General features: G+C 39.6%; 4 protein-coding genes across 4 annotated transcripts; 2 read left to right on the top strand and 2 right to left on the bottom strand.

Moving 5' to 3' along the window:
* Positions 1 to 1419: 1419 nt before the first annotated feature.
* On the bottom strand, positions 1420 to 2043 carry LOC118781222 (transcription factor HES-5-like). Its single transcript, XM_036534159.1, has 2 exons — positions 1967 to 2043; positions 1420 to 1851 (listed from the first exon to the last, which is right to left on the bottom strand). The coding sequence occupies exons 1-2, from the start codon at positions 2027 to 2029 to the stop codon at positions 1420 to 1422; spliced, it is 495 nt and encodes a 164-aa protein (XP_036390052.1). The 5' UTR covers positions 2030 to 2043.
* A 4670-nt stretch (positions 2044 to 6713) lies between these two features.
* LOC118781181 (transcription factor HES-5-like) lies at positions 6714 to 7337 on the bottom strand. The gene is made up of 2 exons (XM_036534098.1): positions 7261 to 7337; positions 6714 to 7145 (listed from the first exon to the last, which is right to left on the bottom strand). The coding sequence occupies exons 1-2, from the start codon at positions 7321 to 7323 to the stop codon at positions 6714 to 6716; spliced, it is 495 nt and encodes a 164-aa protein (XP_036389991.1). The 5' UTR covers positions 7324 to 7337.
* An 8446-nt stretch (positions 7338 to 15783) lies between these two features.
* On the top strand, positions 15784 to 16419 carry LOC118781195 (transcription factor HES-5-like). The gene is made up of 2 exons (XM_036534118.1): positions 15784 to 15860; positions 15988 to 16419. Exons 1-2 carry the CDS (start codon positions 15798 to 15800, stop codon positions 16417 to 16419), a joined length of 495 nt encoding a protein of 164 aa, XP_036390011.1. The 5' UTR covers positions 15784 to 15797.
* Positions 16420 to 20568: 4149 nt separating this feature from the next.
* LOC118781193 (transcription factor HES-5-like) lies at positions 20569 to 21192 on the top strand. Its single transcript, XM_036534116.1, has 2 exons — positions 20569 to 20645; positions 20761 to 21192. The coding sequence occupies exons 1-2, from the start codon at positions 20583 to 20585 to the stop codon at positions 21190 to 21192; spliced, it is 495 nt and encodes a 164-aa protein (XP_036390009.1). The 5' UTR covers positions 20569 to 20582.
* Positions 21193 to 22786: the final 1594 nt, after the last annotated feature.

Here is a 22786-nt window from a genome sequence, read left to right as displayed (position 1 = left end):
AATCATTTGCAGCAAACGGGTCTGATTTTACTCTCTGCACGTGGCATACTTGGGCAACAGCATCAACAACAACTGTAGGGATTGCGTTGTTTTGCGCTGTTTTGCCACTTGTTTAATCAGTCCAGGTGGCTGCTTCACGTCATTCTCAGAATTTTTTTCACTAGGCATCCGTGTTCGCATGCCTCGTCGGTGGCTATTGTGAAATAGGTGTGAAATAAGTGTCATCTCGACATTTTATAAGCTCTATTGGGGTGCTTTAATGACAATATATGTCGAGACAGTCATTGCCATTGGTAACCTTAGTAGCTCTGTAGAGTTCTAGAGCTCGGGCAAAGGCGACTGTCATTCTGTTTTGGAGCAAGGATTATTGGAAGCACAGAAGCCGCCATTTATCAATGTGAAATAAAGACAAATCAAAGATTAACCGAGGAATAACAAGTATCTTGAACGCCAGCCAGTTAGTTTTGATAAGCGCGGGGCGAACTATTGAGCTGATAATAGGCAGCATCATGGACAACTACAGCTGAGGTAGAAATGCAACAATATTATTCTGTCACTTATATCGTTCTACGACCTCCCTGACCTCCCTGAATTGTACGTAATTTATTTAATTGGTTTTCTCTGTGTTATATTTTAATGACCAATTACATAAATCTGTGTCAGCAAACAAAAATAAAAGTAATATAAAATGTAGACAAAAACATGAAAAACATGATTTTGCAGTGTTGATGTGAGCTGTATTTTCCATAGAAACTTATAATCCACAAGTTATAAATTGCATTTCTTTTTAACAATAAATAGGTGATACACGGGTAAACAGAGAAAGGTTTGTATAACAAGATACAATTATGAAAATATTCTCTTCATTGAACATGGCTTTTAATTATACTTTCTTATTTAACATTTCCACTTTTGGAAATAAATATGAAGCAACAGCCTTTATATCTAGCCTTTTATATGGGCTTGGTTTTTTCCACTGTTATGATTCATTAGACTTGTGTAACAAGATACAATCTTATCTTCACAGAAGACAAAGTTCTATTTTAGTAATTAAGTTCCATTGTTGAAAACAAAATAACTTCATCACAAAAAAAGGTAATTGCTTAAAAACAATATGTAAAGGTTTGTCTTCAGAAAATGCTTCATATTCTTGTAAAAAGAATTTAAACTACAGTTCAAATCAACGTTACACAATTTATCTGTGATAGATAAACAATAAATTGTAACAACAATCATTAACTACGTATTGAAATAAAAAGATCAATCAATTTGATCTGACATGTTATAAGTGCTTTCATTAAAAGAAAGTAACATATTAAATCTCCTGAAAATATAGAAGAGGAACGACGCTTCTGACAGAATGAAGCTTAAAGTCCAAGTCGATTCGAAATGGTTTATCAAGAGTTCAGTGGTAAGACTCTACCAGGGCCTCCAGAGGGCGCTGCTGGCTGCAGTCTCCTCTTTGCTGGCAGAGTTGCGGGCTGGGGAGGTCAGCTGAGGCAGGACACCGTGACTGCTGCTCTTATCAGAGGAAGGCTTCAGGGTTTGGAAACGGCTCAGCAGTCTTCTCTGGGACGCTGTCTTCACTTCACAATGTGACAGGAAGCTCACAGCCTCTTGGACACACTTGAAGTAGCCTTCACTGACAGCTGTAGAGCAGGACATGCTGTTAGCTTGCTGGTGCTGGTGCTGCCGTCTCAGGAAGCAAACGGTCATCTCCAGGATGTCGGCTTTCTCCTGCTTGGAGTCGGGATTCTGGCTGAGAAGCTCTGGGCCCAGGAGAGACTTGAGCTGCTCGATGCTGCTGTTGATACGATCTCTGCGCATCTTCTCCACCATCGGCTTTCTCAGCTGCAGAAGGAAAACAGCCAAACTGTCAGTTATTGGGTTCCAGAACATAGCTTTTATTTGGCAAAATTAATGTTTACTTTAAATGATTGATTCAGGCATCATATTTTGTATTTACCTTGTTGTTGAGAGTCAGGTACTCCTTGGAAGAGTTCATTGCTGCAGTGGCTGTAGGTGCCATGGCTGTTTCTCTGTGCTGTAGAGTCGGTCTGATCTGTGCTGGACTCCCCACTCCTATTTATACTCCATGATCTCCATATCAATGTGTGGGTCTTGGTGTTTTTGGAGTTTCTCACAGTGTCCAGCCAATGGGAGAGCTTGGGAGGACAATGAGGAATGCGAAGCTGCCACATGCTGAATGAAGTGCTTACTGCAGGGGGACAATGAGCTGGTCTCAGGGGAACAGGTGGAGGGGTGGGGGGTGATGGAGGGAGACTCACAGAGCGCTGTGTGAATCTGGGAAAGTGGTGACCCTGTAAAGAGAGCAGATCTGCCGCCTGATGTTGGGATCAATGATAGTGACAGAGAGACAGTCATCACTATAATGCACACGTGTGGGTTTGACACACAGCACTAATCATTACAGTATGTTTCATAATCCAAAATGACACTTACATCGCTTAGCATGGAAATTAATGTGAGCTTGGACTGCAGAATTGGCAGCATCATTTTAGAGATCTATCCTTAATTACTTTTGTGAACATATCAATATGTAAATCTATTCATTCTTCCTCCTGTCTGTTTACATGTACCTCTAATGTTTTTGCAATCATGCTAATATATCAAAACGTGTTTACATAACTGATCTCAGAAATTCCGGAATTACAAAATGACGTGAGGTGCACCTCTGGAAAAATCAACACATCATTAAGTTTCATAATCACAGTGTCCGCCTTTGGGAAATATCAAATGGAAAAAGGAAGAAAAGTGTATTGGCATTATTGTGTAAAAATCTGAACTGATTATTTGTTGTTATAGTAATATTCCACACGGCACTTGACAGGGTTTCAGAGACTGCTTCCCGCAACAACCAGCAGGGGTCCTCGTGACAGCCAGTCTGGCCCGGTTGCCTGCTGCTTCCCCGGACTTCCACAAGAGGGACTGTCTTCGTGTTTCTGCCTAAACTGTTTGTGCCTACTCTAGGTAAATTGTTTTCACCTGTGTGTAATTAGTCTTTATGTGTTTGGTGCTCTATTTAAACCCTGCCTATGGCTTGGTTCCATGCTCAGTCTTGAGCTCATCTGTGCTGTGTTCTTTCCAATCCATAGTAATGATTCTTTGTCTTTTCAAACCTTTCTTTGTTTTTTATGATCTCTATCTCTGGGTCCCTCCTGCTCAACTGTTATAGCACTTCAGGGATGCCAAAACATTGTCATACTATTATGACACAGAAAGAAAAATATTATTTTATATAATATTCATTATATTTTCATTGATTTTAGATACAATCCTTGAGGAGTGATTGGAACAGAATAATTATGGAAAATATATTATTGCATGAAATGCAATTCATGCAATGTAATTTTGTGATAAGTGACCAGAAACACGCTGTTCCAGTGTCTTTTATGTTCTGAAGGTCGTCAGTGAGCAGCCTGAGTGCTGGGAGTCCAGATGTCTGCAGTCTTTAGGCTGGTCGTTGCTGTGAGTAGAGAACTGCTCTGAGTTTCCCACACTGAGTCCTGTGTGCTGTGGTCAATGCACTACAAAGACAGTCCAGCTTACTGAATAGGCCATTAGTGATGGTAATTGGCTCTATGTAGCAGTACAGAGAGAGACTCACAGCAAAGGCCATCTGGCGGGAAAGACTATCTACCAGTGGTCACTCATGCATCAGTACTGCACCCTGGAAAAGGTCCATCCTCATAGCTACAGCAATATAATCACAGTAACACTACAAAATTACAAAGTTTGAACTGATCAATATTTTGCAACATTTAGATATTGCCTGTTTAGATATCACTTCATTTTCTATTCTTAAATGTTTTTCTGTATAATTAGATATTGTAGTGCAATATTAGCCTGATTTCCCCACAGTAAAGAATGTGGTGTCCTTTTACCCCCTATATGTATAGTCAAATATCAGGTGCCAGTGGGATTGAGGCTGGCAGTGATGCTGGAAGTGTGACTCTGCTCTCCTGAGCTTTCCCACACTCTGCCCATTCAGAAACTCCTGCTGAACAATAGAAGTGTGCCCAGTTAAATGCAAATTTCTCTTCAAGACCAGCTGAGTCTCCAACAAGCCCCCTGGGACAATGCTTGTTAGGCAAATATTCCTTAATACAGAGCCAGATAAACACAAACATTAACAGAGAATGTTCTCCATCTGTAAGTGTTAATCAGTGCGTGGCCTTAAAGGGACAACAACCTGCCAGTGATTTTTAACAGTTCTTAATAGTCCCTTAATACAGTCAGTAAGTACTGGCACATTGGATAACAAAAAGTCAAATTCTCTCTGTCATCATTTGTTGTTCATTTGGGCGGTGTCTTGAGAAAGTTGTTGTGCTTGCCATTTCATAAAGATTGCTATATGTAATAAATGTCATGTGCAGTTAAAAACTTAATTTTATGGTTTGAAAGTAAAATTCAGTCTATTCTCTGTTTTTACTCAGTGAGACCTCATTTTCTCTGTTTTGTATAAATACAACCTTTTTGCTGTCAAAAACTGCTTAGAAGAGATATTTTACAAATGCCATCAGCTAGTCCTATTGTTGTGTAGAGCACAAAAGTGTAATTGTAAACTGAGTTTCTCATACATTCACTTCCAGGGTTTATGTACTAACATAACTAACACAGTGGTTAAATATGACTTCTTTGGTAATTGAAACCTCACTGTCTGCATGACACGGGTACATTTACCTCACTGCAGACAGTGACGATGTTAGTGATGTCAGAAAGCTACAGCTGTAGTGTGACGCACTTAAACTGTTCTTCATTATTGTTCCCAGTAACTATGAGTTACAAGATTAATGTCAGTCCGCACTTTCATGTATTCTTACAGCCCTGAAAACAATGTCTTCACAGAAATGAAGAAAAAAATTAAAATATGGGATTAAAACCGACTGAACTCCCAGTATTCTGTGGTCCCAGGATGTGAACCTGTGGATTCAGCAGCTATTGTCCCAGCTGGGCTCTGAGACTGCGTTCTCCTCTGGTTCCCACACTCCGTCCATTCACTGCGCTCAATGGAGGCACAAAAGAAGTGTGTCTTATTACACAGCACATTAGCTATGGAGTTTGATCCCACATTGTGCAGGCAGGAGGCCTCACGCCAGGCTGACCACAACAGCACCAGCTGGCCATCGAGCCCATTCACTCACACACCTGGAACATTTCAGGTGAGTCTGTCACACATCTGTATGTTTCCTAATCTTATGGCTTTTACTTGTGACTAATAGATGCACTGCACTGTAAGTTATGTTGAGAAGAATGCAAATAGAACTTATGCAGTATGTCATAGAAATGTTTTCAATAATGATTATTTGGCTGACTTGGTTTTCTATATCTGCATTCTTATTTATCTTTATTGTTTGCGTGGTTTTAAAATTGCCATTATGAATATGATTGTGAGTATAATGATGTTGATGATTGATATTATTAGTTATAGTAGAAAATGTAGTGGTAGTGTTAGTATTATGAAAATGAAGTGACATTGAAGACACATAATTGAAGATTAGCACAATGATTGAAGAAATCATTGCTTTTTACTTTGAATTTGAACTGAAGAATGCAGGAATGAAGAAGTTTTTTCATTTTTAAGACTTTTTGTTTATTCATATTTTCTTGACATTAAATGAGTAACCTCCCAATGTCTTCACAACATCAGGAGCTGTTTACATCAATGAAAATCATAACATTTTCAATGCCAAACAGTCAATGCTTGACTTCACTTTTTTCCTTGCACAATAAAAATGTATACTTTTATATTCTACCCAATATGGGTGAAGATTTTGTTTTATGCACATATGGAGTCTCCACAGAAGACAACATTTTCATCAATCATTGAAATAATTTTAGAACGTCCTCAGAATTACATATTCATCATGTTCTGACACAACAACAGAAATTACTTTAAAGGAATGTAATTGGCATTATGCCGATACACAAGTTGTATACATGGACACAATGTTTTCTATTAAGCAATTTAAATGCTACACAATCAAGTCTTGACGTCACAGACATTTTTTTTCCTGCCACAATCAATAATGAATTGTTACAGTCAACGAAAATGTACAATTTGACATGCCATGCCGAATGTGGTCTATGACCACATATAATTCAAATATGGAGTCTCCACAGAAGACAAGATTTCATTCAATCGTAATCAAATAAATCTAGATCCATGATATTTCTTCTGCAAAAATTGCATGCTTTTCAGAAGGCACCTATGCCAATACTCAAGTTCCAGATGATGACATAATGTTTTACATTAACAAAATCACAAAATCACACAATGACACAAAATCAGTCCTTGACTTCACAGAAGTTTTCTTTCTTTGCTGACACAATCAGGACAAATATGTTCAATTAAAAGCCCATGTAGTAACAAGTGCATCCAATGCACGTATATACTCTCATCAAGAGTAAATATTGATCAGTCATCATCAATTATCTTCATAAAAATAAAGTTTTTAGATTAAATAGAAATTTCTTGTGACAAGAAATAGCTACAATATGTAATAACAGTTAGTAGCAATACATATTACCCTCAATGATAACTTCTCTTAATAAAAGTAATACAATGAACCTCCTGCTTATGCAGAATTGGAAGAAAACTTCCTACATCCAGAGAATTGCTGTTTATGCCCATCTGTGAAAGGCACATTCAATTCTGTTTTACTGACAGTTCAATGACAGTCTGCAGGACTCTACCAGGGCCTCCAGAGGGCGCTGCTGGCTGCAGTCTCCTCTTTACTGGCAGAGTTGCGGGCTGGGGAGGTCAGCTGAGGCAGGACACCGTGACTGCTGCTCTTATCAGAGGAAGGCTTCAGGGTTTGGAAATGGCTCAGCAGTCTTCTCTGGGACGCTGTCTTCACTTCACAACGTGACAGGAAGTTCACAGCCTCTTGGACACACTTGAAGTAGCCTTCACTGACAGCTGTAGAGCAGGACATGCTGTTAGCTTGCTGGTGCTGGTGCTGCCGTCTCAGGAAGCAAACGGTCATCTCCAGGATGTCGGCTTTCTCCTGCTTGGAGTCGGGATTCTGGCTGAGAAGCTCTGGGCCCAGGAGAGACTTGAGCTGCTCGATGCTGCTGTTGATACGATCTCTGCGCATCTTCTCCACCATCGGCTTTCTCAGCTGCAGAAGGAAAACAGCAAAAAGGTCAGTTATCTGGTTCCAGAACATAGCTTTTATTTGGCAAAATTAATATTTACTTAAAGTCACTTATCCACATGTTATATTTTGTATTTACCTTGTTGTTGAGAGTCAGGTACTCCTTGGAAGAGTTCATTGCTGCAGTGGCTGTAGGTGCCATGGCTGTTTCTCTGTGCTGTAGAGTCGGTCTGATCTGTGCTGGACTCCCCACTCCTATTTATACTCCATGATCTCCATATCAATGTGTGGGTCTTGGTGTTTTTGGAGTTTCTCACAGTGTCCAGCCAATGGGAGAGCTTGGGAGGACAATGAGGAATGCGAAGCTGCCACATGCTGAATGAAGTGCTTACTGCAGGGGGACAATGAGCTGGTCTCAGGGGAACAGGTGGAGGGGTGGGGGGTGATGGAGGGAGACTCACAGAGCGCTGTGTGAATCTGGGAAAGTGGTGACCCTGTAAAGAGAGCAGATCTGCCGCCTGATGTTGGGATCAATGACAGTGACAGAGAGACAGTCATCACTATAATGCACACGTGTGGGTTTGACACACGTTTGAACACTAAGCACTAGAGTGTCTTTTAGAATACAAGATGACTTCACTTGGTAGACTGTATTATGTACCCGCATGTTTCTGAGTCATCTTGAAATGGATTGACAGATGAGATATCAAAACACATCCATTATCGCCTGCGTTATAGTTTAAAGTAACTGTTGCTATGTTAGACAGATATCTTGCTTGTAACTTCACAGATTGTAATAAATTAATCTTTTCCCATCAATGGACAGCAAATGCATGTTAAAGTTCTGGAGTAAGCCTAAAGATGATGCCTTTAAGAGCAAGATCAGAATTCCTGAGTTGTTGGTCTTGAAGGGTAAGTGCAGGTTGTGTTTTCATAGATACGGGAATGGATTATAGAATGATGTGTGAGGTGCACGTTCAGTATGTCCTGTTTTTAAGTGTGGGAATCCACATGACACAGACATGTCCACAGTCTGTAGAGTGTCAATGAGTCGAGAAACACCCGGTTTCCCACACTAAGTTTTGTGTGCAGTAGTCAATGCGTGACAAAGGCACTTTATTCTGTTCACTGAGCCTTTAGCGGTGGCAGCTGATTGGGACGGCCTGGTGTTAGAGACCATCTGGAGGCAAAAATCACCTGTGCCTACCTATAAACCTCTGCTGCACTTTAACCATTTATGATTTCATCAAAGCAAGTTCATTCAAGTTCAAACATTCAAGTTCATTCTTAAACAGTGAGAGTTTATCAGTAAAATATGTGTGTTTTCTAAAGGGACAACCAGCCAATAAGTTAATTTTTCTTACAGTGAAGGATATAGTTGGACCTTACCATAAGAAAATGGAAAATTGAATGATTAGACTGAATACTTTCTTGACTCTGACTAGAATCTGAGAAAATTCTCATGATTTTTGATTTTGACAATGAAAGGGAGAAAATGTATATCTAAAACCATGAGTAATACAGACATTGTGACACCACCATCAGCGCTTACTTCAGTATATTCTATTGTGTATTTGCTTTTCAGAAACCCTTACCCAAGAACTTTTTCACATGTACCATTTATACAATTTATTTTCCATTGACAAGGGCACATTCTCCTCGCTCTGTTCATCTGAGTATATTTCTGGTTCCTTAACCGTCATGTCTCTTTGCCATGCACTTTTTATGTTTTACTTTACTTTTTTACTTTTTATGTTTTACTGAAAATTTCGTTTCTGCCGTTGGATCTTTCATCTCTTATAGCTGGGACTGAGCCTATATATTTCCCATAATCCTCCTCTCCGGTCTGAGACAGCAGGTGCTGGTGGGATTGAGGCTGGTAGTGTTGCTGGAAGTGTGACTCTACTCTTAGAGCTTTCCCACACTCTGCCCATTCAGAAACTCCTGCTGAACAATAGAAGTATACTCAGTGACATGTAAATCAGGTCTAAAGACATATGTGTCAAGTGACTCTTTTAAATGTACTTGTAGTGCAAAACATTTCACTAAAGGTGTATTTTTTCCTCAACATTTTCACATCCCGTTGCATTGATTGGAATCTAGGAGAAATCTAGCATTAAAATTATAAATAGCTTGCATGTCTGATCATCCTGTCTCTTTAAAATGATTGATAAATCTTGAAGCGCGTGGACAGTGGCTTAATTAGTAGATTCTCATCAGAATCATCGTCTGTCAGTTTTGTTTTTCTGTTTTATTGAAAATTGACTTGGAGATTGATTCAATAGCTTACAAATAATTATATGACAGCGAGCCTTCCTGTGTCTCCGACATAAGGATGTTATTTTAAAAATGCTAAACATGCCCTCCTCCAGTCGGGGAGACAGTATGCCAGCGTTAGCATTCCCGGTCTGTGCTGGGTCCTTGACAGAGAGAAGTCAGCTGTAATGTAACACTCACAGGACATGAGTAATTTACTTTAATAGTAAATTAAAGTATTTAATAGTGTCTGCTCACTACATGTCATTCCTCTGGATTGTAAGACACCCTTATCCAGGAAAACCTACATATGTGTGTTTGATTTAGCTGGGTATTTTCCGGCTAAGCATCTTACTCAAGGGCACAGCGGTAGTGCTCTGGCCAGGATCCAAACCTGTGATCTTAGGTTATGAGCCCAGCTCCTTAGTCACCACCACCGCTTTGATATTCTTCTCTATGAATGCAATGGTTAGAAACCAGCCATCTCAGGCACCACAGTTCTGCCCACAGTGGTCTTCACAAAACAGGTTTTGCTGTTAGTAGATATTGTCCATTTTAACGCAGGTTAGAAACTACACTCCCACTCCTTTCTTCACTTACAGCCAACAATATTCTCTTTACTATGCATGTAAAGCAATCTCAGTGCTGTACATGCATGGGGTATGCCCTCCTGAGCCACAGCCTGAGAGGTGGAATGAGCAGGAGAGGTGTAATATGGATATGCTGCATTACAGTCCAAGAAGTTATGTGGCAGGGTGGACTTGCAGATTTGAATTTGTCAAGTCATCTTATTAATGACTGAGATGTGATTATATTATACTCTAATACTGTGACAAAATATGTGACACCTCTCTAGAAATGTAAAAGCGTTTTTGTAATATTTTATCTAATCAGGGCTATTCAGGATGAAACGTGAATTAATGTTGCTATTTGCAGTTAGCCATTGGGAGCATATTGTTACTTTCTATTTACTGCCTCTTTGCACAAGGCCCTGGCACCATTCTGGAGGACAAACAGTAAGAAAGTAATTTGTGAGAAAAATATTTAAAAGGATTAATGTTGAATTAGAACTGAATTTTTGGTTCGTCACTCTCTGTGAGATGTGATTATGATAGCAATAGCAGCTTGTATCTTGTCCCTTGTCCTTATCTATGCAAATACAGATGCAATGCTATGAGTTCTTTTACTCCTTACTTTAAATCAGGTTTGAGACTTTTAATAAATGAATGAAAAGTCTAAATTACATGCTTTGATGTGATCAAACTGTTTTATAAGTATAGTTTAGTGACAGCTGTAGATGTACATAGATGTCCAATGTGTGGTTGACCAACAGGTGAGCCTGAAGCTGTACTCCAGAACAGACTGATGTACATTTAAGAAACTTTATTGAAGTGTTGCAAGTAAATAATTAAAACAAATAAAAAAATACTATCCAAATATTGTTCCAAAGGTCATTCATTCAACATACTTAAACAACAAAAGAAACTCTTAAAGCACACTGAAACCAAGTTAAATTTGATAAAATATAAAAAAGACTTTAAAAAATTCTCATCAGAAAGAGCATAACCGCAATATATGCACAGGCATACAAAAGATAACGTTTCTCCTCTGTACAAAGGAAGCGTAGTTTCATTAGCATCGCTGCATTCAGGCAGCAGTTCTTAGTTTAGTTGGTAAAAAAATGAGAATAACCGTCATGACGGCATTTTTAACCTAAACTAATCTGTCTTTACAAAAGACCCTTGAGATTCAACCTATGGATAAAAAGCACAATTTTTGCATCAAGGCAAAAAAAATGCATTTAGAAAATGTAACTATTAGAAAGGCATTATTTAAAAAGCAGCGTTATTCTTCACTCTCAATTCAAGTATCAGGCTGGTTTTGCTGTACACAGCAACTAAAAAAGTCTAAATTCTTGTTCAAACCCCTCCCTGGGCTTGCAGTGCAGATTTAAATTGGTTGGGGTCAGCAGAGTCTCCTGTGGCTGTTGTCTTGACGAACTGTGACCTGCCGACCACTTGGACGCTTCTCCATGCCCCCTGACCTCTGACCTCTGACCTCGGGGGGTCACCGCTGGCAACACAATGGTGCCACATCTTCGTCAGCGGAAGGAAAGAAGCGCAGGCTCTCCCGGGTGCACTTGGAATAGCCGTTGTGGAACAGGACAGCCTTTCTCAGGGCGAAGAAGGACAACGTCTTCTCCCAAATGTCCGAGCTGGGCACCCCGTTCTGAAGGTGTCCCTCCAGAGTTGTCTTCAGCTTCTCCACCCCACTGCAGCACTTCCTCTCCAAGCTCATGATTTTACACCTGCGGGAGCAGAGCAAGGTAGCATAAGCACCACATCCTCACAGCACATTCTGCAATCAATTGTGCAGCTGTTAAATTATCGTCTTTAGTAAAATTATGTTATGCATTGCCAATAATGAACAAATAGATATTCAGAAATAATTTGTAATCATTTGCTCTGAACTTACAGCGTCTGCTGATCCTTCATGGTGCTGTGCAGACTGATGCTCAGGTATTTTGCCAGTTTTGCGGTTTGGAAGTCCGGTTCTGGCAGATTTTCGCAGTGCTGCGATTTTGACTTGCTGTTCATCCACAACCAGCATTTATAGCTCTCTGGCTGGGTTTGGTTCTCGCACTCTGGAGCCAATCAGAGAGCTCCGATCATGTGACAATACTTTGGAATGAATAGCTCCTATTAATGGGGGATATAATAGCTCAAATCCCAGAGAACAGGTGGGAGGGTGTCTCTTTAATGCCCTCTGTCAATCAAGTGACATATTGGTGGCTGAGAAAGCGTGTGAACATGTCTCTCGTCCTGATTCCACTGGTTCTCTGTGGATGGTTCATGGTGGGAAAGTGGGTCCAAACATCTGCCAGGGGATAGCATGCGATCCATACACATCCAGATGTATGCCAATCTTACATCTCACTCTGTCAGGAGAGATAGCGTTCTTATCTGAAATGACATTCAAAATACAATTTAGGTTTTTGATTATATTTTATAAAACACTCTTAAATAATAGTTATATATATTATATATTATATATATATAATGTTATTATACATACAATATTATTATACATACAATATTATTATATATGATGTGTACTTTACATTGAATTAAGATAGTTCAACAACTCTGCAAAAAATAAATAAATAAATAAAATCAAGATATCATTTCAAAAATGGGACCAAGTAGTAGCAGTAGTCCAGGATTCATGAGTATTAAAGCAAAATAATGTCATATATGACATAGTCCTCAACTAACACAATTATAGCATTATTAGCACCTTATAAAAATTAGACATCCTTTAAATTAATCCATTCAAATATGCATAAGCATTGCTGAAGCAGAGTTATGAATGCCTCTTTTATTGGTATTTTCAACAGACAGAATCATTTGGTTGGACATGCAACAGTTAATGTGAGTTCTCTTCCCTCCAGCAAAAAAAAAAAAAAGAGGGGGGGGGGGGGTCAGTGCTGTAAATGCATTCATATGTTTATAAATACAAGAAATATTTCCGCACTTCTAAGATCACTGGTTTAATATTATTATTAAAATCTTAATATTCTTATATTACACTACTGAATCAATTAATTGGTTAAATAAATTATTGATAAATGAATAAATAAAATGTTTGTTGTGATTTAGCTCTCCCTGTGAGAGCTAACTCTCTGTAATCCAGATGGTGTGCCAGCAATCTCGTGCCTCCTCCCCCTCTTCTGTGCGCATGGGTGCAATCGGGAGGGGCAGGGGGCGCGCGGTCAGCAGCGCTTTGTGTAACCGGGCACACTTCCTTTGTCGGGGTGTCCCATGTCATTAATACACAAGTGTGGGAAACTGCTCGACCGCACGGCTCCACGTCTGAAGGGGGGCCGGAGGCTGGGAAACGGCGGGCTTCGCACAGGGCAGCCGGCGGTGTGCGGTCACGACGGGTGCACCGCGGCACTCTGACACCTGAGCTCTCCGCGACATCAAAGGGGACGCCAGGGCTGTCGCTTTGCACTCATGCGCAGACATACTATAGTTGATACTGTGGAGACGATCCTAATTGCCTCGGGGTTGAGTCGCGTTTCTGAAGGATGAGGAGCAACACGAAATACGTTTTTTAGACACACGAATAAATGACAGACATAAACAGTATGTGGTGAGTGACAATAACTACCTCTGTAACGAATGGAAAAAGTAAATGCAAATTTCATATTCACACACTTAAAACGAGAAAAAAATTATAATATATGTCGTTTTTTCCACATTGAGAGTATTGAAAGAATTAGATGCTAATCTCCATACAAGTAAAGAGTAGAGACAGCTATTGAAGTCGAGGCATCTTTATCCCTCCCATAGTTGTCAGTTCTCACACCCATCCCCACTCACACGTGTACTCTACACTGGAGCCTATTGTGACTGTCATTGTCTTTAATCCAAGCTGCAGGTGACAGATTGTCCTCCGGTCAGCACTTTCCCACATTCAAACAGTGTCCTATGCCTGTGTCACAGGAGTCAGAAATTTAGAGAGCTGTCAAGACCATGGCCAAAGAAACCATGACAAAACACACAAGGTCTGTCTACATATGACAACTGAAAATGATGTTTTTGAAACAGTAATATTAACATCACCAGCTATCCACTCAGAAAAGACAGGAAAGGGAAAAGTTTATAAATGCCTGCTTTAAAAGGTGATTGAGGGCACATATCCATAAAAATGAAGAATTTGACAGTTCAGTGATTTAAAATCTTTGGCTTGGTTACTTTTAATTTAAAATATTTCTGAAATATTCTTATTTATGAAATGAATCACAATCTAGACAAAATCTTCCACAGACTATGATTTATCACTTACAGCAGGAGCACATTCTCTCTCAGTGTTTGTGTTTATCTGTATTAAGGAATATTTGCCTAACAAGCATTGTCCCAGGGGGCTTGTTGGAGACTCAGCTGGTCTTGAAAAGAAATTTGCATTTAACTGGGCACACTTCTATTGTTCAGCAGGAGTTTCTGAATGGGCAGAGTGTGGGAAAGCTCAGGAGAGCAGAGTCACACTTCCAGCAACACTGCCAGCCTCAATCCCACTGGCACCTCATGCTCGGTTGTACACATGGTGGATGAAACCACACTCTTTACTGTGGGGGAAATCAGGGGGGAAAATTCATAAGGATAAGATATTTGATAGAAATATATAGATGAATAAGTAAAATGTTTCAGTGACCTTGGATATGTATAATCTGGTGTTGACAAACACAATACCTACATGTTGAAAACAAGTTGAAAAAGATCAGTGCGAATTTGTAACTTTGTAGTGTTACTGTGAGTGTATCACTGTGGCTGTGAGGATGTACCTCAGTCAGGTGAAGTAATACAGATACATGAGTGACCACTGGTAGACAGTCTTTCCTGCCAGATGGTCTCTGCTGGGAATCTCTCTTTGTACTGCAACACAGAGCCAATTACCATCACTAATGTCCTGTTCAGTATGCTGGACTGTCTTTGTGGTGCATAGGACTTAGTGTGGGAAACTCAGAGCAGTTATCCACTCACAGCAGCTCCCAGCCTGTGGACATCTGAAATCATAGCACCCTGCACACCGCCCGCTTTGAGAACAAAACAGAGTCTGAAAATGTGTTTGAAGTCACTCCTGAAGAAATTGCAATATTTAATATCAGGATAATTATTTTTAATCACTGATAGTTGATGTAGAATAATTTATATAAAACAATGTCGATAAAAACATATATAATTATTATTTTACAATGTATTTCATGCCGATAAATGTTATAGAAGATATACCTATTTGTGACCATAAGACAAAACAGTTATGTAAAGAAATTAATTAAATTAACAGAATAATACATTTTATTTTTGCACAAAGATAAACATGCAGTAGATTAATTATTCTGTTTGCACCAACCTATAGGATTGCACTGTCATTTTGAAAATTCACAACATATTCGTGTGTTACGAAACATATAAGGAGCATTTCCTGAATAGCAGCAACCTTGGATACTAGAACACATTGTAATATTTAGTGCTTTTGACTTGTGCCAATCCCACACGTGTGCATGATAATGATGACCATGTCATTGATCCCAACATCAGGCGGCAGATCTGCTCTCTTTACAGGGTCACCACTTTCCCAGATTCACACAGCGCTCTGTGAGTCTCCCTCCATCACCCCCCACCCCTCCACCTGTTCCCCTGAGACCAGCTCATTGTCCCCCTGCAGTAAGCACTTCATTCAGCATGTGGCAGCTTCGCATTCCTCATTGTCCTCCCAAGCTCTCCCATTGGCTGGACACTGTGAGAAACTCCAAAAACACCAAGACCCACACATTGATATGGAGATCATGGAGTATAAATAGGAGAGGGGAGTCCAGCACAGATCAGACCGACTCTACAGCACAGAGAAACAGCCATGGCACCTACAGCCACTGCAGCAATGAACTCTTCCAAGGAGTACCTGACTCTCAACAACAAGGTAAATACAAAATATGATGCCTGAATCAATCATTTAAAGTAAACATTAATTTTATTCCTACTTTTACTTTATAAAAGCTTTGTTCTGGAACCAAATAACTGACAGTTTTGCTGTTTTCCTTCTGCAGCTGAGAAAGCCGATGGTGGAGAAGATGCGCAGAGATCGTATCAACAGCAGCATCGAGCAGCTCAAGTCTCTCCTGGGCCCAGAGCTTCTCAACCAGAATCCCGACTCCAAACAGGAGAAAGCCGACATCCTGGAGATGACCGTTTGCTTCCTGAGACGGCAGCACCAGCACCAGCAAGCTAACAGCATATCCTGCTCTACAGCTGTCAGTGAGGGCTACTTCAAGTGTGTCCAAGAGGCTGTGAGCTTCCTGTCACGTTGTGAAGTGAAGACAGCGTCACAGAGAAGACTGCTGAGCCATTTCCAAACCCTGAAGCCTTCCTCTGATAAGAGCAGCAGTCACGGTGTCCTGCCTCAGCTGACCTCCCCAGCCCGCAACTCTGCCAGCAAAGAGGAGACTGCAGCCAGCAGCGCCCTCTGGAGGCCCTGGTAGAGTCCTGCAGACTGTCATTGAACTGTCAGTAAAACAGAATTGAATGTGCCTTTCACAGATGGGCATAAACAGCAATTCTCTGGATGTAGGAAGGTTTCTTCCAATTCTGCATAAGCAGGAGGTTCATTGTATTACTTTTATTAAGAGAAGTTATCATTGAGGGTAATATGTATTGCTACTAACTTATTGATATTACATATTGTAGCTATTTCTTGTCAAATAAGAAGCATCAGTTTTACGTAAAAAAACGTCACACTCATTAAGATGCTTGATGACAACTAATCAAATTTATTCTTCAGGTGAGATTCTATATGTGAATTTCATGCCGTTTCTGCCCATATTGGGCATTATCTGATTATACGTGTTCTAATTGTGTTAGCAAGAAAACTTCTATGAAGGAAAGGATTGTGTAGCATTCATAAATGCTTTATGGAAATCATTATGTCCATACCTGGAACTTGAGTATTGGCAGAATGACCTGTTAATTTCACCGAAATGATGTTATATACTATAATGTGTGTGAAAAATGGAAAGGGGTCATTTTTGGAACAGAAACATGTTTCCAAAGTAATTTGATTATTATGATTGGATGAAGACTGATTCCCTGTGGAAACTTGATGTAGAAATGATATGCACTGTTAACCCACATTGGGTATGGTATCACTCATGCATTTCATGGACATGAACAATTACTTTCTGATTATGTCAGGAAATGAAACAAAAATCTTCTGTGAAGTGGAAATTTGATTGTGTAGCATTTTAATTGCTTGATTGTAAATGTTATGTCCACATCTGAAACCTGAATATTGGCATAATACCAGTTAAATTCCTTCAATGGAATTTCTGTATTATTATATGATGGAACATGACAAATATGTAAGCTTGGGGAAACCATCATGTTTCTAAAGTCATTCGATTTCGACTGAAGAAAATGTTGTCTTCTGTGTAGACTGTATATGCAAATGAAATGAATTTTTTATCCATGCTGGGTATAACTGATTGTCTGACAATGGAACTCCTGTTGCCTTCAATGATCCAGTCTGGATATTCAGTTTGAATGATGTGAAGACGTCAAGAGGTTATTCATTATTATTAATGACAAAACAACAGGAATAAAGAAATAAGTCCTGAAAATGAAATAACTGCTTCCTTCATCATTTCATAATCATTTCATGGTCTCTCAAATCATTGTGCCATCCCCCAAAATAGGTTCACTCAAAACCAATTAACATAATAATACAAACAATACTAGTGCTACTATCTTTATGACTAGAATTAATTAATAAACATAAGCATCATTATTGTCAGTCATATTCATGATTAGAATTAAAACACCTAAAGAGACAAAAAGAATAATGTAAACAGAGAAAACCAAGACAACCAAATAATCACTACTGACAACACTTTTTAACATAGCATGTATTTTTCATTTGCTTTAATGTCAATATTAATTACAGTGCAGTGTATGTGTTAGTTACATGTAAAAGCCATAAGATTAGGAAACATACAGATGTGTGACAGACTCACCTGAAATGTTCCAGGTGTGTGAGTGAATGGGCTCGATGGCCAGCTGGTGCTGTTGTGGTCAGCCTGGCGTAAGGCCTCCTGCCTGCACAATGTGGGATCAAACTCCATAGCTAATGTGCTGTGTAATAAGACACACTTCTTTTGTGCCTCCATTGAGCGCAGTGAATGGACGGAGTGTGGGAACCAGAGGAGAACGCAGTCTCAGAGCCCAGCTGGGACAATAGCTGCTGAATCCACAGGTCCACATCCTGGGACCACAGAATACTGGGAGTTCAGTAGGTTTCAATTCCATATTTTAATGTTCTTTTTCAAATCCATAAAGACGTGATGTTTGTGGCTGGAAAGCCGTATGCAAGTGTCGAGGGCACATGACTGTGCATCTCATAGTTACTGTTAAAGATGAAATACAGTTTATGCAGTTCATACTGCAGCTGTAGCTTTCTGACATCACTGACATCGTCAGGGTCTGTAGCAAGGTGGAATGCACCTCAGAAGAGGAGAAATCACATTAAATCATTTTGATTATGTAAACATTTAAACCCTGGAAATGAAATGGTGAGATTATAGTTACAGTTACGCTTTTCTGCTGAAATGGCACAATAAAGGTAACAGGCAACATTGCAAAATGTCTGCTCCAAAAGGTCTTCAGGAAAAAAAAAGTTTATGTTGTGTCCATACAAAGCTGACAAAAAGAGGTTCCATTGATCTAACAATACAGATTGGACTGGTTTTCATAGCTTTTATTTTTAAACCATATTGTTCTGTTTTGACATCACATGACAAGATTTGATAAATGTAACTATTAATATGAAACTGCTATCAGATGAACAAGAAGTGATGACTGAGAGATTTTGTTTTTTCATCCAATGTGCCAGTACTTACTGACTGTATTAAGGGACTATTAAGAACTGTTAAAAATCACTGGCAGGTTGTTGTCCCTTTAAGGCCATGCACTGATTAACACTTACAGATGGAGAACATTCTCTCTTAATGTTTGTGTTTACCTGGCTCTGTATTAAGGAATATTTGCCTAACAAGCATTGTCCCAGGGGGCTTGTTGGAGACTCAGCTGGTCTTGAAAAGATATTTGCATTTAACTGGGCACACTTCTATTGTTCAGCAGGAGTTTCTGAATGGGCAGAGTGTGGGAAAGCTCAGGAGAGCAGAGTCACACTTTCAGCATCACTGCCAGCCTCAATCCCACCGGCACCTCATGCTCGGTTGTACACATGGTGGATGAAACCACACTCTTTACTGTGGGGAAATGAGAGTAGGTATTCACTAGAAAGAAGACAGCTGGCAGAGATACATTAAAAATGGATGATTAAGTGAAAAGGTTCAGTGATTTTGGGTATATATTTTTTCGTATTTACAAACGCAATACCAGAGAATGCTGAAAAAGATTGATTGGTCCGAACTTAATTTTGTAGTGTTATTGTGATTTTATACTGTTATGGCTATGAAAACATACCTTCTTCAGGTGAAGCAGTATAGATGAATGAGTGACCACCAGTAAAGTCTTTCCTGCCAGATGGTCTCTGCTGATAGTCTTTCTCTGTACTGCAACTCAGAGCCAATTACCATCACTAATGGCCTATTCAGTAAGCTGGACTGTCTTTGTAGTGCATTGACCACAGCACACAGGACTCAGTGTGGGAAACTCAGAGCAGTTCTCTACTCACAGCAACGACCAGCCTAAAGACTGCGGACATCTGGACTCCCAGCACTCAGGCTGCTCACTGACGACCTTCAGAACATAAAAGACACTGGAACAGCGTGTTTCTGGTCACTTATCACGAAATTACATGGCATTTCATGCAATAATATATTTTCCATAATTATTCTGTTCCAATCACTCCTCATGAATGCAAGATGCCTATATCTAAAATACTGGCAACATGTCTTAGGTTAACTATATTTACATGCTTTCATATATCTGAATCAGAAGAAAAATCCTGCAAATGAGGCAATATTTAATTTTGTGGATATTTTTTTCATGAACTAAAAATAATTATTTGTAAGTCTATTTAGGACAACTAGGCTGACTGACAAAAATTTATTTCTCTGTGTCAAACTTTCATCCAGGATGACCCACAAAGCATTTCAAAATATACATTTATATAAGCAATAGATACAGTATGTTTCTAAAACCATGGAGCTAGTTCTTCAATCCAAGCTCATCTTAGTTTCCATTGAAAGGGACATAAATGCCATCCTGAAACATACTGTAATATTTAGCGCTGAGAAGTGTGTCAATCCCACACGTGTGCATTATAGTGATGACTGTCTCTCTGTCACTGTCATTGATCCCAACATCAGGCGGCAGATCTGCTCTCTTTACAGGGTCACCACTTTCCCAGATTCACACAGCGCTCTGTGAGTCTCCCTCCATCACCCCCCCACCCCTCCACCTGTTCCCCTGAGACCAGCTCATTGTCCCCCTGCAGTAAGCACTTCATTCAGCATGTGGCAGCTTCGCATTCCTCATTGTCCTCCCAAGCTCTCCCATTGGCTGGACACTGTGAGAAACTCCAAAAACACCAAGACCCACACATTGATATGGAGATCATGGAGTATAAATAGGAGTGGGGAGTCCAGCACAGATCAGACTGACTCTACAGCACAGAGAAACAGCCATGGCACCTACAGCCACTGCAGCAATGAACTCTTCCAAGGAGTACCTGACTCTCAACAACAAGGTAAATACAAAATATAACATGTGGATAAGTGACTTTAAGTAAATATTAATTTTGCCAAATAAAAGCTATGTTCTGGAACCAGATAACTGACAGTTTTGCTGTTTTCCTTCTGCAGCTGAGAAAGCCAATGGTGGAGAAGATGCGCAGAGATCGTATCAACAGCAGCATTGAGCAGCTCAAGTCTCTCCTGGGCCCAGAGCTTCTCAGCCAGAATCCCGACTCCAAGCAGGAGAAAGCCGACATCCTGGAGATGACCGTTTGCTTCCTGAGACGGCAGCACCAGCACCAGCAAGCTAACAGCATGTCCTGCTCTACAGCTGTCAGTGAGGGCTACTTCAAGTGTGTCCAAGAAGCTGTGAGCTTCCTGTCACGTTGTGAAGTGAAGACAGCGTCACAGAGAAGACTGCTGAGCCATTTCCAAACCCTGAAGCCTTCCTCTGATAAGAGCAGCAGTCACGGTGTCCTGCCTCAGCTGACCTCCCCAGCCCGCAACTCTGCCAGCAAAGAGGAGACTGCAGCCAGCAGCGCCCTCTGGAGGCCCTGGTAGAGTCCTGCAGACTGTCATTGAACTGTCAGTAAAACAGAATTGAATGTGCCTTTCACAGATGGGCATAAACAGCAATTCTCTGGATGTAGGAAGTTTTCTTCCAATTCTGCATAAGCAGGAGGTTCATTGTATTACTTTTATTAAGAGAAGTTATCATTGAGGGTAATATGTATTGCTACTAACTCATTAATATTACATATTGTAGCTATTTCTTGTCACATAAGAAATTTCTATTTCATCTAAAAACTTCATTTTTATGAAGATAATTGATGATGACTGCTCAATATTTACTCTTTTGATGAGAGTATATATGTGCATTGGATGCACTTGTTACTACATGGGCATTTAATTGAACATATTTGTCCTGATTGTGTCAGCAAAGAAAGAAAACTTCTGTGAAGTCAAGGAATGATTTTGTATCATTGTGTGATTTTGTGATTTTGTTAATGCAAAATATTATGTCATCATCTGGAACTTGAGTATTAGCATAGGTGCCTTCTGAAAAGCATGCAGTTTTTGCAGAAGAAATATCATGGGTCCAGATTTATTTGAATACAATTGAATAAAATCTTGTCTTCTGTGGAGACTCCATATTTGAATTATATGTGGTCATAGACCACATTTGGCATTGCATGTCAAATTGTGCATTTTCATTGACTGTAACAATTCATTATTGATTGTGGCAGGAAAAAAAATGTTTGTGACGTCAAGACTTGATTGTGTAGCATTTAAATTGCTTAATAGAAAACATTGTGTCCATGTATACAACTTGTGTATCGGCATAATGCCAATTACATTCCTTTAAAGTAATTTCTGTTGTTGTGTCAGAACATGATGAATATGTAACTCTGAGGACGTTCTAAAATTATTTCGATGATTGATGAGTATGTTGTCTTCTGTGTAGACTCCATATGTGCATAAGACAAAATCTTCACCCATATTGGGTAGAATATGAAAGTATGCATTTTTATTGTGCGAGGAAAAAAGTGAAGTCAAGCATTGACTGTTTGGCATTGAAAATGTTATGATTTTCATTGATGTAAACAGCTCCTGATGTTGTGAAGACATTGGGAGGTTACTCATTTAATGTCAAGAAAATATGAATAAACAAAAAGTCTTAAAAATGAAATAACTTCTTCATTCCTGCATTCTTCAATTCAAATTCAAAGTAAAAAGCAATGATTTCTTCAATCATTGTGCTAATCTTCAATTATGTGTCTTCAATGTCACTTCATTTTCATAATACTAACAACAGTACCACTACATTTTCTACTATAACTGATAATATCAATCATCAACATCATTATACTCACAATCATATTCATAATGACAATTTTAAAACCACGCAAACAACAATAAAGATAAATAAGAATGCAGATATAGAAAACCAAATCAACCAAATAATCATTATTGAAAACATTTCTATGACATACTGCATAAGTTCTATTTGCATTCTTCTCAACATAACTTACAGTGCAGTGCATCTATTAGTCACAAGTAAAAGCCATAAGATTAGGAAACATACAGATGTGTGACAGACTCACCTGAAATGTTCCAGGTGTGTGAGTGAATGGGCTCGATGGCCAGCTGGTGC

This window comes from Megalops cyprinoides, chromosome 7 (genome assembly GCF_013368585.1).
Source record: "Megalops cyprinoides isolate fMegCyp1 chromosome 7, fMegCyp1.pri, whole genome shotgun sequence".
Taxonomy (NCBI): domain Eukaryota; kingdom Metazoa; phylum Chordata; class Actinopteri; order Elopiformes; family Megalopidae; genus Megalops; species Megalops cyprinoides.
This window is presented reverse-complemented; position numbering and strand designations above follow the sequence as displayed.

Bases quoted from the DNA above. Each gene is read 5' to 3' on its own strand.
- LOC118781222 (XM_036534159.1), bottom strand. From the start codon at position 2,029: ATGGCACCTACAGCCACTGCAGCAATGAACTCTTCCAAGGAGTACCTG. The intron at 1,852-1,966 runs GTAAATACAAAA...TTCCTTCTGCAG, and splicing joins ACCTGACTCTCAACAACAAG to CTGAGAAAGCCGATGGTGGA.
- LOC118781181 (XM_036534098.1), bottom strand. From the start codon at position 7,323: ATGGCACCTACAGCCACTGCAGCAATGAACTCTTCCAAGGAGTACCTG. The intron at 7,146-7,260 runs GTAAATACAAAA...TTCCTTCTGCAG, and splicing joins ACCTGACTCTCAACAACAAG to CTGAGAAAGCCGATGGTGGA.
- LOC118781195 (XM_036534118.1), top strand. From the start codon at position 15,798: ATGGCACCTACAGCCACTGCAGCAATGAACTCTTCCAAGGAGTACCTG. The intron at 15,861-15,987 runs GTAAATACAAAA...TTCCTTCTGCAG, and splicing joins ACCTGACTCTCAACAACAAG to CTGAGAAAGCCGATGGTGGA.
- LOC118781193 (XM_036534116.1), top strand. From the start codon at position 20,583: ATGGCACCTACAGCCACTGCAGCAATGAACTCTTCCAAGGAGTACCTG. The intron at 20,646-20,760 runs GTAAATACAAAA...TTCCTTCTGCAG, and splicing joins ACCTGACTCTCAACAACAAG to CTGAGAAAGCCAATGGTGGA.